The sequence below is a fragment of the Melopsittacus undulatus genome, chromosome 8 (assembly GCF_012275295.1).
Source record: "Melopsittacus undulatus isolate bMelUnd1 chromosome 8, bMelUnd1.mat.Z, whole genome shotgun sequence".
In the NCBI taxonomy this organism is placed as follows: Eukaryota; Metazoa; Chordata; class Aves; order Psittaciformes; family Psittaculidae; genus Melopsittacus; species Melopsittacus undulatus.
The window spans coordinates 55,396,034-55,407,748 of record NC_047534.1 but is presented as its reverse complement, the minus strand read 5'-3'; the positions used below and the strand labels follow the sequence as shown (position 1 = coordinate 55,407,748).

The 11,715-nt window shown below is 49.8% G+C and overlaps 2 protein-coding genes across 2 annotated transcripts; both read left to right on the top strand.

Annotated features, from left to right (window-relative positions):
* Nucleotides 1–18: 18 nt before the first annotated feature.
* Nucleotides 19–1,101, top strand: YBEY (ybeY metalloendoribonuclease). The gene is made up of 3 exons (XM_034065540.1): nt 19–357; nt 772–840; nt 964–1,101. The coding sequence occupies exons 1-3, from the start codon at nt 19–21 to the stop codon at nt 1,048–1,050; spliced, it is 495 nt and encodes a 164-aa protein (XP_033921431.1). The 3' UTR covers nt 1,051–1,101.
* Nucleotides 1,052–10,536, top strand: POFUT2 (protein O-fucosyltransferase 2). Its single transcript, XM_034065528.1, has 9 exons — nt 1,052–1,255; nt 2,352–2,602; nt 3,057–3,201; nt 3,289–3,399; nt 4,431–4,497; nt 6,329–6,454; nt 6,894–7,074; nt 7,861–7,984; nt 8,768–10,536. Exons 1-9 carry the CDS (start codon nt 1,077–1,079, stop codon nt 8,919–8,921), a joined length of 1,338 nt encoding a protein of 445 aa, XP_033921419.1. The 5' UTR covers nt 1,052–1,076; the 3' UTR covers nt 8,922–10,536.
* Nucleotides 10,537–11,715: the final 1,179 nt, after the last annotated feature.

Sequence of the window (11,715 nt, the reverse complement as noted above, 5' to 3'; positions counted from 1 at the left end):
GTCCCCGCCGCCGCCATCATGAGCGTGGCGCTGCGGAACGCCCAGCGAGCCGTGCCCGTGCGCCGGGCCCCGCTCCGCCGCGCTGTGTGCGCCCTGCGGGCCGCGCTCGGTGCCTCCAGCTTCGATGTGGGGCTGGTGTGCGCCGGTAATGCGCTGATGCAGCGGCTGAACGGAGCGTACCGGCACTGCCCGCAGCCCACCGACGTCCTCTCCTTCCCCTTCCACCGGGTGACACCGGGGGAGCTGCCGCGGCCGCGCCGCCGAGACGAGTACAACCTGGGGGACATCTTCCTGGGGGTGGAGTACATCCACCAGCAGTGCCGGGGCACCGGAGAGGACTTCGACGGCGTCCTGGTGGTGAGCACCGCTCGGGCAGTGTGCGGTGGGCCATGGGGTAGGGTCCGGCTGCCGCTTTGCTAGCGCCGTCCGGCTGGATAAGGAGGTTAACGCTGTGTTTTAAAGCTTAACAGCGGGAGGACAGTGCCTGGGCTTTGTCCTTCTGCAGGGCACGGTACCGGCTTTTGCCTGCTGCAGGTAACGGCAAAGTGGGAATGATGGGGTACGGGGATAACCCTGGTTATTGCTCTTACCACGGGGCCGTGCGGTGTGTGCAAGGGAGCTGACAGCGTTGGGGTGAAGCTTCATAATATCCCAGCCTGGTTTGTGTTGGAAGGGACCTTAAAGCTCATCCAGTTCCAAGCCCTTCCACTGGACCAGGGTGCCCCAAGCCCCTTCCCAACACATCGTTTATTCTCGCGTCTCTTCGCACAGGTGACGGCAGCCCACGGCCTGTGCCATTTGCTTGGCTACCAGCACAACACAGAAGCCGAGTGGCAACAGGTAGGGCGATAGACGGCACCGGCGTGCGGGTCCGGCTGCGTCTCGTCGTGGAAAGCATCCCTCTTGGTGCCCCTACTCTCGGTCTCCGTTACCCCAGCGGCAATGCCGCTCTCTTCCCCGCAGATGTACCAGAAGGAGGTGGAGATCCTGCAGGAGCTGAACCGCCTCACCGGGGCCAACCTCCGGCCGCTGACCGCCGGCCTCTTCTGACGGGGCCGCCCCGTCGCGGCTCGGGGATGGCGGCGCAGGGTCCCCCATGCCGGCTCCGGCTCCGGCTCCCACCGCTGCTGCTGGGCCTGGCCCTGCTCCTCCTCCTCCTCTCTCCGCCCGCGGCCGCGCAGCCGCCCCCCGCCGCTCTCCGTGCCGGCCACGCCGCCTCCTCGCTGCCCGCTGCCGCTGCTGCTCCTCGCACCAGGTGAGGAGGGTTCCCCCACACCGGGGTCGGTGCGGGACTCAGCGCAGCACAGCCTCCTCCCTGCATGGTGTCCATGGGAGCCTGCTGAGCTCTGCGCTGGTGGGCACACAGAGGTTACATCAGCTGCTGCTGCGTTTGGGTTCTGGGAGATGCTGTAGCTGTCAGAGCGACTTTCCTGCTCTGAGGGTGACCCCGACTGCTCCCTTTGCCCTTGTGCCTCCGGAATGTGTACTCGCACCTTCATGTTTGGTGGGCAGGAGTTAGGCTGAGTAACGTGCCAACCACATACCATGTACCACTCTGGACAAGCAAGACATCTGAGGGTCTGCTCCTTGAGGCCCCGCATGCTGCCCCTCTGCAGGAAGGGCTTCTGATGCTGTGTTGTGTTCTGAGCTCTTCACTACAAGAGAGACATTGAGGAGCTGGAGCAGGTCCAGAGAGGGGCAATGGAGCTGGTGCAGAGCCTGGAGCACAATGTGATGGGGAATGGCTGAGGGACCTGGGGGGTTCAGATGGAGAAGAGAAGGCTCAAGGGGACCTGATGGCTCCCTACAAGTGCCTGACAGGAGGATGGAGCCAGGAGGGGCTGGGCTCTGCTCCCAAGGAACAAGGGATGGGACAAGAGGAAACGGCCTCAAGCTGCACCAGGGCAGGTTTAGATGGAGCTGAGGAACAATTCCTGCCCCACAGGTGCTCAGGCATTGGAACAGGCTGCCCAGGGCAGGGCTGCAGGCACCGGCCCTGCAAGTGCTCACACAGCTGGAGACGAGGCCTCAGTGCCATGGGGCAGTGGTGGCCTTGGCAGTGCTGGGAATGGTTGGACTGGATGAGCTTAAAGGGCTTTCCCAGCCTGGTTGACTCCGTGGTTCTGTATATCACCTTGATGATGTCCCATGAGGAGACCCCCAGCCACTACAGTGCACACCACTGCCTTCCCCTGCTTCATCCCCTTCCATCTTCTGAGTACCACAAATCCATGAAAGCGGAACAGTCTCCATCTTAACACAGTTGTGTGACATGATTGTGGGGTAAGGATTGAAACACACATACAAGTTTTAAACTCCTTGCAGTACTTACACTGCCTTGTTGTCCACAGATACCTTTTGTATGATGTAAACCCTCCCGAAGGGTTCAACCTCCGCAGAGATGTGTACATTCGCATTGCTTCCCTTGTAAAGACCTTGCTGAAGAGTGAAAACTGGGTGCTAGTCCTGCCTCCCTGGGGGCGTCTGTACCACTGGCAGAGCCCTGACATCCTTCAGGTCCGGCTCCCGTGGTCTGAGTTCTTTGATCTCCCAAGCCTCAACAGGAACATTCCCGTCATTGAATACGAGCAGTTCCTTGCAGGTAGTATGGAATCATACAGTCTACACCGGACTAAATATTTAAGGTGGTTTCTTCACAGGTTTATCCTTACATATATGCTGTTATCCTTATATGTGAAATTAAACACCACATCTCTGCCCTTAGCATTTGGAAACCCTGATATCTTGGGGAAAAGGGCTTGTACTTGTCATTTTCTTGGAGGCAGCCCTGGAAACCTGTGCCTCATGGTGTGTTTTACCTGGTTTCTAAACGTACATTCCCATGGTGATTCAGTTCTGTGTGGCACATAAATCACTCATAGCTGACTGAGAGGAACAGGATGTGATATCCCCTGGCCCTTTGAGCTTTTCTGGCTTTCACAGAACTTAGGGAGAACAGGAGAGTAGTCTAATGTTAGAGTTTTAACTGCAGGCAGTGCTAGTTCATACCTTTATCGTGTTTTTTCATGCTCACAAATGCTTTGCCTTCTGCTCAGAATCAGGTGGGCCCTTTATTGAACAGATTTACGTCCTACAAGGCTATGCGGAAGGATGGAAAGAAGGAACTTGGGAAGAAAAAATAGATGAAAGGCCATGCATTGATCAGCTTATGTACTCCAAAGACAAACACAACTACTACAGGTAACATCAACTGTCCTTTTAGTCTTCATTTTAGTTGTATTTAGTGAGACATTTGCCTGTGAGTCAGTGTTTTGTGTTCCCTTTCAGGGGATGGTTCTGGGGTTACGAGGAGACGCGGGGCCTAAATGCCTCTTGTTTGTCTGTCCAAGGCTCTGCCTCTATCGTGGCTCCCATCCTTCTGAAGAACACTTCAGCACAGTGAGTTGCCTCATGTTACTACTTGTATTGTGTGCCCACAGAAACATTGCCAAGTGTGAAGAGCAGGGGGAGGTTGCAGGTTACAGTGGTTACACTGCTGTTGTGGTGCTTCATCACTGAATTACTATAATCCATTAAAGTCATTACAGAGGAATTTACAGTGTAAGAAACACCTAACTGTAAGTTAGGGTAAATGCTTTATCCTTCAGTGCTGGGTTAGGAGGGAACAAACAGAGTGGAATCAGTGTTTCCCAAGCCCACATCTTGGATCACGAGGTGCAGTGTCTGGTCTCCTGTGCTGTCCATCCTCGACAGTGAGAGCTGGGTTTAGAGAAGCAAGCAGCACGCTTTGTCTTTCTGCTGTGAGATGCCACGAGGATAACCAGAGGAAAAGAAGGCAAAGCTCTTACATGAGAGATGGAGCTAACATTATCCCGGTAGTGAAGTATTTCCAGTCAGCTGTGACCCTGTAACAACTGAAGACACTAAAGCAAAGCAAAAGCTGTGTTGCAGTTTTAAGCAAGAAGTTCCACACCAGAATTAGTATTGCAGCTGCTTCATCCTTGGGTTACTTGACTGAACACGTGCTGGGTGTTGGTCATTTGTTGGTTCATTTTGTCCTGCTGTTCCATTCCTGAACATTTCCTATGGATGCTTTGGTTTGAGACACATTCTCTGATGAGTTCCCCTGTAAAAGTAGGTTTGGCTTGTGAATCTTCCCAGCTCCACCACCTAGTGCAAAAACCCACATGAGATGTTTCTGTTGTGATGTTACTGTCATGGAGCTTGCCACTTGGAAATAACTCTCAGACTTGAAGAGAGATGAATGGGCATGGACACAGCTGCTGAACATGCAGCCTTTAGTGAGCACACATAGGATTTTAAGATGTATTGGTGCAACTTCATGGAGAAAGATTGAGTTACAAACTTCCATTCGGAATGTTTCATGAGTAACTATTTGAAGCCAAGTATCATCATAATGTACATTCTATTCCTAAGGGCACTGCACTCAGTTTTACCATTTTTAATAGGTCAGTGATGTTAGACAGAGCTGAAAACCTTCTTCATGACCACTACGGAGGGAGAGATTACTGGAATGTGAGTATTTTCCAGCCAGCTTCTCTAGCCTTTCTGCTTGGTTCTGATAACAATTCAGTGGCTGAGACCTGCTTCAGTTTTGCTCTGGGTTTCTTTTCTTCAAGTAACTTGTATCTTATGTTTCAGCAATGTATGCTAAAGGTGGTCTTCAGGCTGCTGTGGGTCAATGTAATGCAATCACGTCCTAGTGTCTTGTCCCCAAAGACTCAGCGGTGCAGGACAACCCATCTCAGTGAGAAGGGCTCTGCCTTTGTGCAGTTCCTTCCCTGGGCAGCCTCAAGATCAGAGTGTTCAAAGGAATTCCTGAAAATGCTCAGTATTGTTTGTTGTAACTGTCTCCCCATTGGCTTCAAAGGCAGAATTCCACAGGTTTGAAGTGAATGCTGAGCACTTTGGGAGCCCCCAGCCAAGGGGTCTGGGGTAAAGTAATGGCGAGGTGAAAATGTCAAGGCAGAGTGAAAGGTTCAGCCACAGGAAGACTGAACACAGTGTGGAGTGCTTGATATCTGTAACATTTCTAAGAGTGACTCTCATATTACTAATGACTTACACAGCCCTCAGTCTTGTAAGATACAAACATAGAATCCACTAGGTTGGAAAAGACCATTAAGATCATGGAGTCCAACTGCTACCCAAGGCCTGCCAAGCCCACACTAAACCATGCCCACATCAGACTGCTCATTCAGTATATATGGCATATTTTGTCAGAAATGGACCAAACAGTAGTTTGCTAATTACTGTTTTTCATTGAAAGTGACTTTGCAATCAGAGAAATGCAACCCAGGCATCATTTCGGAGCCTGTAAGAGCAGATATGAAAGCCATAACACACATTTCTTACCAGTGGCACTACAAACATCATCATCTCAGCGCTTCAAACTTGTCTCAAAATTACTTAACACTAGAAATAGGCTTCTTTCTTTCATGTCAGTTTTTAACAACCTGCGTGGGTTTCACTGTTGGCTTTTTCCTCTGTAATTCTGTGGATAACATCTGGGGTTCTTTGTAAGCTTGCTGAGAGATGTCCTCTTGTCTCGAAGTTGACAAATTGGAACAAACCAGGTTTGGAGGTGATTGACACAAGCACAGCATTCAAAGATGCTCATTGTCTTTCCCAGTGCACTGCACTTGCTATGGATTGTGTACATTTGCTGCCCCTTGGGCATAGCATGTTCAGTGTGGCTTGGGTAAGGTACCCAAAGGCTTGACTTGACAGGATCTCTTTAAAGATGCTAGAAGAGCAGGCTTTTTACTTCCATTAAATATTAAGAGAGGCATAGATCCCCAGGTACCAGTGTGATGGATTTAAAAGAAGCCTTAAATTGCTCTGTGTCTTATTGAATGATCTGGAGAAACCAGTTCAGCCACAGTGAGTTTGGTGTAATGAGAAATAGCTGCTCTGGGAGAAGGTGAAAAGAGGCTGGCAGGTTCTGCTTCATAGATCATAGACTGGTTTGCGTTAGAAGGGACCTTCAAGATCATCTAGTTCCATCCCCCTGCCAAGGTGTTTTTGTCTTACAGGTGTTTTGCAAGCTGAAGTCTTTGCCCAGCTTGTGTTTCCAAAGGTGAAGTATATTGCTAGAATGGTATATTAGGTTCTGTTGTATAAATAACTACTGTATTGCAGGGTCACACACATGGGCTGGTTATAGACATAGTTATGAGTAGGGTTAAGCAGTCAAAGCTCGGATGAAAGGTTAGAAATTGCTGCTTGTAGTGCTGTATGGATGTGTCAGAAGGAACTGCATCCTGGAAGCTCTGTGTGAAACTATCTCCATTTGGTCATTTTCAGCTCTCTTTTTCTTACTCCACATCTGCTCTTACTCCAACAGACCCGTCGGAGCATGGTGTTTGCTAAACACCTCCGTGTAGCAGGAGATGAGTTTAGGAACAAATACCTTCAGTCCACCGATGAGGCAGACAGGACTCACTACAATGAGGACTGGACACAGATGAAGGTAAAATCCCAGCAGTGTTTCCCATAACAAATGTAATGATTTGTTTCATTTGTGTACTCGTGGCTGTACGCTGCAGGGAATACTGAAGAGCTCTCCCTGCTCACGTTGAGGTGAATGGGCCTGTTTCTGCTGTACCCTCTTCTCCCTGTGACAGGAGTTAATGGAGACTTCCAGGTACCAGGTTTCTGTTGCTCTCATGGGATTTGGTCAAGGAGAGCAAGATTTGCATACAAAGATTCCACACTCTAGTTTCTCTTGCATAATGTAGGTCAGTTGTGGTCAAAACATCACCATGTGTCTCAAAATACCACTACCCCACACATCCAAGTTACTTCCTGCAGCTGGTGTAATTCAGTGCCACATCCAGAGTCAGGCCTTTTCAGTGTGAATGAATAGTGGAGGTTTGGAGCCTTAGGGCTTATTGATCTTTCTCTCTTAGGTTAAGATGGGCACAGCTCTAGGTGGTCCATACCTTGGGGTTCATCTCAGGAGGAAAGACTTCATCTGGGGTCACAGAGAAGATGTGCCTTCCCTGGAAGGAGCTGTAAAGAAAATCCACAGCCTCCTGGAGACGCTTAAACTTGAACGAGTTTTTGTAGCCACTGATGCTGTCGAGGAGGGTAAGCAGGTTATAGTCAGTTCAGGATTGGTAACTTGACAAGAAGGGCTGCAGTTACCACTCTGCTTTCATCAATGACTGGAACTTCACGTGCCTCCATCACTGAATGGGGAATTGAACAGGATTGGGCAGTTGCTTCCTTCCAGCTTGAATACCATTCATTTGGTATTTCCTATGGGAGGTTGGATGGTCTCTAGTGTGGGAAACAGGGAACTGAATTTGCCTGATCCTCCTTCCAGTTCCTTCCACCTTCTTCCTTAGCACTGCAGACAGTCTTGGATGTGCTGGTGGGAAGTGTCCTCTGAAGTCACCACCCTTGCTTGCCCCAGTGCCACACTAGGGTGGACCTGGCTACGTGTGGCCAAGGCTTAGACACCCCCAATGGTGGGCTTCCACTCCCAGGCCTTATACCAGGGCTGCACCACCCTCCTTGTGATACCCAGGGATCTGTTCCATTGTGGGATGTTAAAGTAACCCTGCAGGGCATGGCATTGGCAATAACAAACCTGAAGCTTGCTGTTAAGAAAGGCCTCTTGGTACAACTACCCTGCAGGATCAGACAGCAAGGCTAGTGTTCTACCCCCTGCAGCCTTCCCCACTCTTGAGAATTGCTCCCCTCAGCAGCATGTTCCTGCCCCTTTGCAACACTCTGACACTGGCAAACACTGCAAGAGAGCTTTTGGTTTCTCTTGCTTTGTAACTGTCCATAGAGGGCTTCCTTGAACACGTTTTATGTCAGCATCAAGTTGCTCTTTACAATACCAAACACATTTGCATCCTTTTTCAGAAGTTGAATTGCTCAAGAAACTGCTGCCCGAGATGGTGAGATTTGAACCTTCATGGGAGGAGCTGGAGCTCTACAAAGATGGGGGCTTGGCTGTGATTGACCAGTGGATCTGTGCACATGCAAGGTAGCAAATTTGACTTTACTGTGGAACCAGATCTTAGTGTCACAAAACTGAGTACTGCTTCTGATCCAGATGTAGTTGTTTACAAATCAAATATGACATGATTTTATATAATTGATTTATACCTATAATAGATATCCAGTAGTCACAGGCTTGCCAAGCTGGTGAAGAAGGCAGTGAGTCCACAGGAGGCCATGGAGCTGCTGCGAGGGCTGGAGCAGCTCTGCTCTGGAGCCAGGCTGAGAGAGCTGGGCTGGGGCAGCCTGGACAAGAGAAGGCTCCTGAAGGGGAGACCTGAGAGCAGCTCCAGTGCCTAAAGGGGCTGCAGGAAAGCTGGAGAGGGGCTTGGGACAAGGGCCTGCAGGGACAGGCCAAGGGGAATGGCTTGAACCTGCCCAAGAGAGGGGAGACTGAGCTGAGCTCTGAGGCAGAAGCTGTTCCCTGTGAGGGTGCTGAGGCGCTGGCACAGGGTGCCCAGAGAAGCTGTGGCTGCCCCATCCCTGGCAGTGCTCAAGGCCAGGTTGGACACAGGGGCTTGGAGCAGCTGCTCCAGTGGAAGGGGTCCCTGCCTGTGGCAGGGGTTGGAGCTGGATGAGCTTTAAGGTCCCTTCCAACACAAACCAGTCTACATTTCTATGATAACAGTTACATTGTGTGTATATACATCATACAGCTGATAATTTCATTTTCATATCATTTCAATGGTCATTAAAGTTCCCTGGACTGAAATCAATCACTTTCATTTTAAAACCTTGCCCCTTCACAAACTCTGCTTTCTTTTCCCAGGTATTTTATAGGCACCTCAGTTTCCACATTTTCCTTCCGGATCCACGAGGAAAGGGAGATCTTGGGATTTGATCCAAAAACAACTTACAACCGGTTTTGTGGCGAAAAGGAGAAAAACTGTGAGCAGCCAACTCACTGGAAAATTGTGTACTAAAATACAGAGAATTCCAAGGACTTCAGCACCTGTGAGCACAACAGAATAAGGAAACACCCCAGGGAAAGCCCTTCCTTTAACCAAACTACAGCTCTGTCACCTGCCCTCTCCTTGGTGGTTACTTGATCTATTTGCTTTGAAGAACAAGCAATACTCACCTTCTTAGGCAGGGATGGGAGCAGGAAAACTGCAGTCAGGCTGGGATCCAGTACTTGGCTTAGCCACGAACAGAGAACCACCAAACACTGCAAGTGAGACGTGAGAGGTAAAACTTTGTCCTGAAACCAGCTACCAAATGAAGTAAATCACAGCTTTCTTTAGAGTTCTGAGGAGGAAGAGGGGCAGTTTTAACTTTTGTGAGTTAAAATACTCTGTTTCTGTCTTTAGTTTTTGTCCTGTTCAGTGTTTGCCTCTCTGATGGCAAAAAAAACAACCCATCTTCTTTGTGACCTGCACTGCATGAGGTACAGGTTGTGTGGAAACTCTGTCATTCCTGGGGGAAATCTTCCCTCTTCAAGCAGTATTTTGTGAACATTTAAATGGTCTGATGCAGTCAGAAAAGGAGGTGGTGTTTGGACCTGGATACCAACTGCATTAACAGCAGGCTCAGTGGGGCTGTGCTGAAAGGGGCAAAATGATGGGGCTTGTAGGCTGGTAAAAGAAAGGTTCTGTTTCTTGTTATGTTTTACCTTCACAAAGGAGACTCTTTCCACCCATCATAGTCCTTCCAACAGCCTGCTCAGTTGCACTGATGCAGATGTCAGCACCCTTGTGGGCTCACCCAGTTGCTCAGGTCAGTGAGGGTGATGGGTTGCTGGGGAGCAGGGAAGTTTCCATGGCAGTCACATGGGTTGTCCCAGTGATGCATCAAAGGCATTTCCTGCACTTCCTCCTTGCACAAACTGAAAGGAGTAAACTGAGGACAGTCACAGACAGGCAAGGTCCTTGGGCCTTGAGGTGATGTGCGTAAACCATCTGGAACGTGGTAGGTGAGGTTGTGCTCTGATGGAGATGCTGGTTGTTGGTACAGGGGAAGAACCCTCTGCTACACCACCAGCAGCAAGTGAAATGCAGCTCCTGTTTGAGGAGGGCTTTGTAGGGGTATCTGTTGCAGCTCTTGCAGTCTCCTCTGTAGAATTGGCTGCTGGGCAGTATTGTGCTTCATGCTGTGCTTCAGATGGCTCTTTCACCCTGCAGGTCTACATAGCTCTGTTAAGCAGGACAAAGCTTCCTCAAAAGTGGACTAGGAGACAGGTTCCAAAAGGTGAAGCAGACACTGCTCCTTAAAGTCAGTATTACCAAATTACCTCACTGCCAGTGGACCCTTTTGCTCTTCCCTCTTGGCTTGAGTGGGAGCACATGGAACAGTCCTGCAGTGGACATCTCCCACATGCTACCAGACAGTTCTGTTACTTCCTCCTCTGCAAATGCTGGGCAGACTTCTTAGGCAGTCTCAGCACCAGGTCTCCTGTTCTTACCCCTGTATTCCTTCAAAGCAGTGCCTTTTTCCACCAAGTCAAACGTTCTCCTCGAACCTGTGCACATGGAAACGGTGGTGGCATTTTCTGTGTTATCTATACCTCAGTATGAAAATAAAAAGCTTTGTAGCATTTTATATGATGTCTGTCCATACTGCTTCTCTCTAACTGTACACTTTGATGTCTCCTGGCTCCAGTGTAGGTGAAACCTGGATAAAATCTGAGTGTCCTGACAAGGCTGCATTAACAAGCACAGCTTACATGGTCCTTGGCACTGGGAGACTGGTAAATCTCAGTGCCCCCCACTGCAGAAGGATGTAGACAAGCAGGAGAGTCCAGAGGAAGGCTGCTAAGCTCTGCCACAGGGGAACTTTGCACAGCCATGGTAGAAGCCTGCTGCGTTTGGGTTGAATACAGTCTCTCTGCTCTTGGTCACTGGGCTGCCAGCATCACCTTTCTGTCATGTGGAGACAGGAGACCAAGCTGGGATCAGCTGCAGAGCCTTGTCTCCAGATCCATGCTGGACCAGAGCAGCTTCTCCTGCAGCCAATACTGCAGTAGGGTTTGTGGGTATGAGTAAATCCAATCAAAGCAACTATGGTTGCCTTTGAGTGATGACAGTGCCTATGGACTGAGTTAACTGGTTGCTGAGAGCTGGGTCTTGAGGCAGGAGTGATCTTCTGGTAAACAGTTTCCTGCAGGGAACTGAAGATGCTGAAGAAGAAGCTGTGGCTGCCCCATCCCTGGCAGTGTTCAAGGCCAGGTTGGACACAGGGGCTTGGAGCAGCTGCTCCAGTGAAAGGTGTTGCCTGTGGCAGGGGTTGGAGCTGGATGAGCTTTAAGGTCCCTTCCAACCCAAACCAGGCTGTGAATCACAAGGATTCTGGGCATTTGCAAAGCCTGGAAATGAAAACCAGAGCCCAGGTTTTTGATGACAGAATCACAGAATGGTTCAGGTTGGAAAGGACCTTGAAACTCATCCAGTTCCAACACATGAGGCTGCTCTGCAGTCCCAAGCCTGGATCCCTCCATCCATCCCTCCCTTTCCCTTCGCAGAAGCTGTAGTTTCAGAGATCAGGTTGACAGCTTCAGCACTCTGCCCTCAGCTTACTCCCCCCTCAGCTTTTCAGGATGTAACCAACACTACAACTTTAAGGCTATGCACAGCATTTTGTGATGTTTCCCTTAGGGGTTTTGTGCTCCATAGTGATACCACCATACAGAAACCATGGTGAAACTTAGCAAGGATATAGTTCTTTATATTTTCAGTCTCTATACAAACATGAACTAAACAAGGCAAGGTAATATGCAAAACA

Coding starts and splice junctions, on each gene's coding strand:
- YBEY (XM_034065540.1), top strand. CDS start 19: ATGAGCGTGGCGCTGCGGAACGCCCAGCGAGCCGTGCCCGTGCGCCGG. Junction 358..771: donor ACTTCGACGGCGTCCTGGTG/GTGAGCACCGCT, acceptor CTCTTCGCACAG/GTGACGGCAGCCCACGGCCT. Junction 841..963: donor CAGAAGCCGAGTGGCAACAG/GTAGGGCGATAG, acceptor TCTTCCCCGCAG/ATGTACCAGAAGGAGGTGGA.
- POFUT2 (XM_034065528.1), top strand. CDS start 1,077: ATGGCGGCGCAGGGTCCCCCATGCCGGCTCCGGCTCCGGCTCCCACCG. Junction 1,256..2,351: donor GCTGCTGCTCCTCGCACCAG/GTGAGGAGGGTT, acceptor TGTTGTCCACAG/ATACCTTTTGTATGATGTAA. Junction 3,400..4,430: donor CTGAAGAACACTTCAGCACA/GTGAGTTGCCTC, acceptor CATTTTTAATAG/GTCAGTGATGTTAGACAGAG.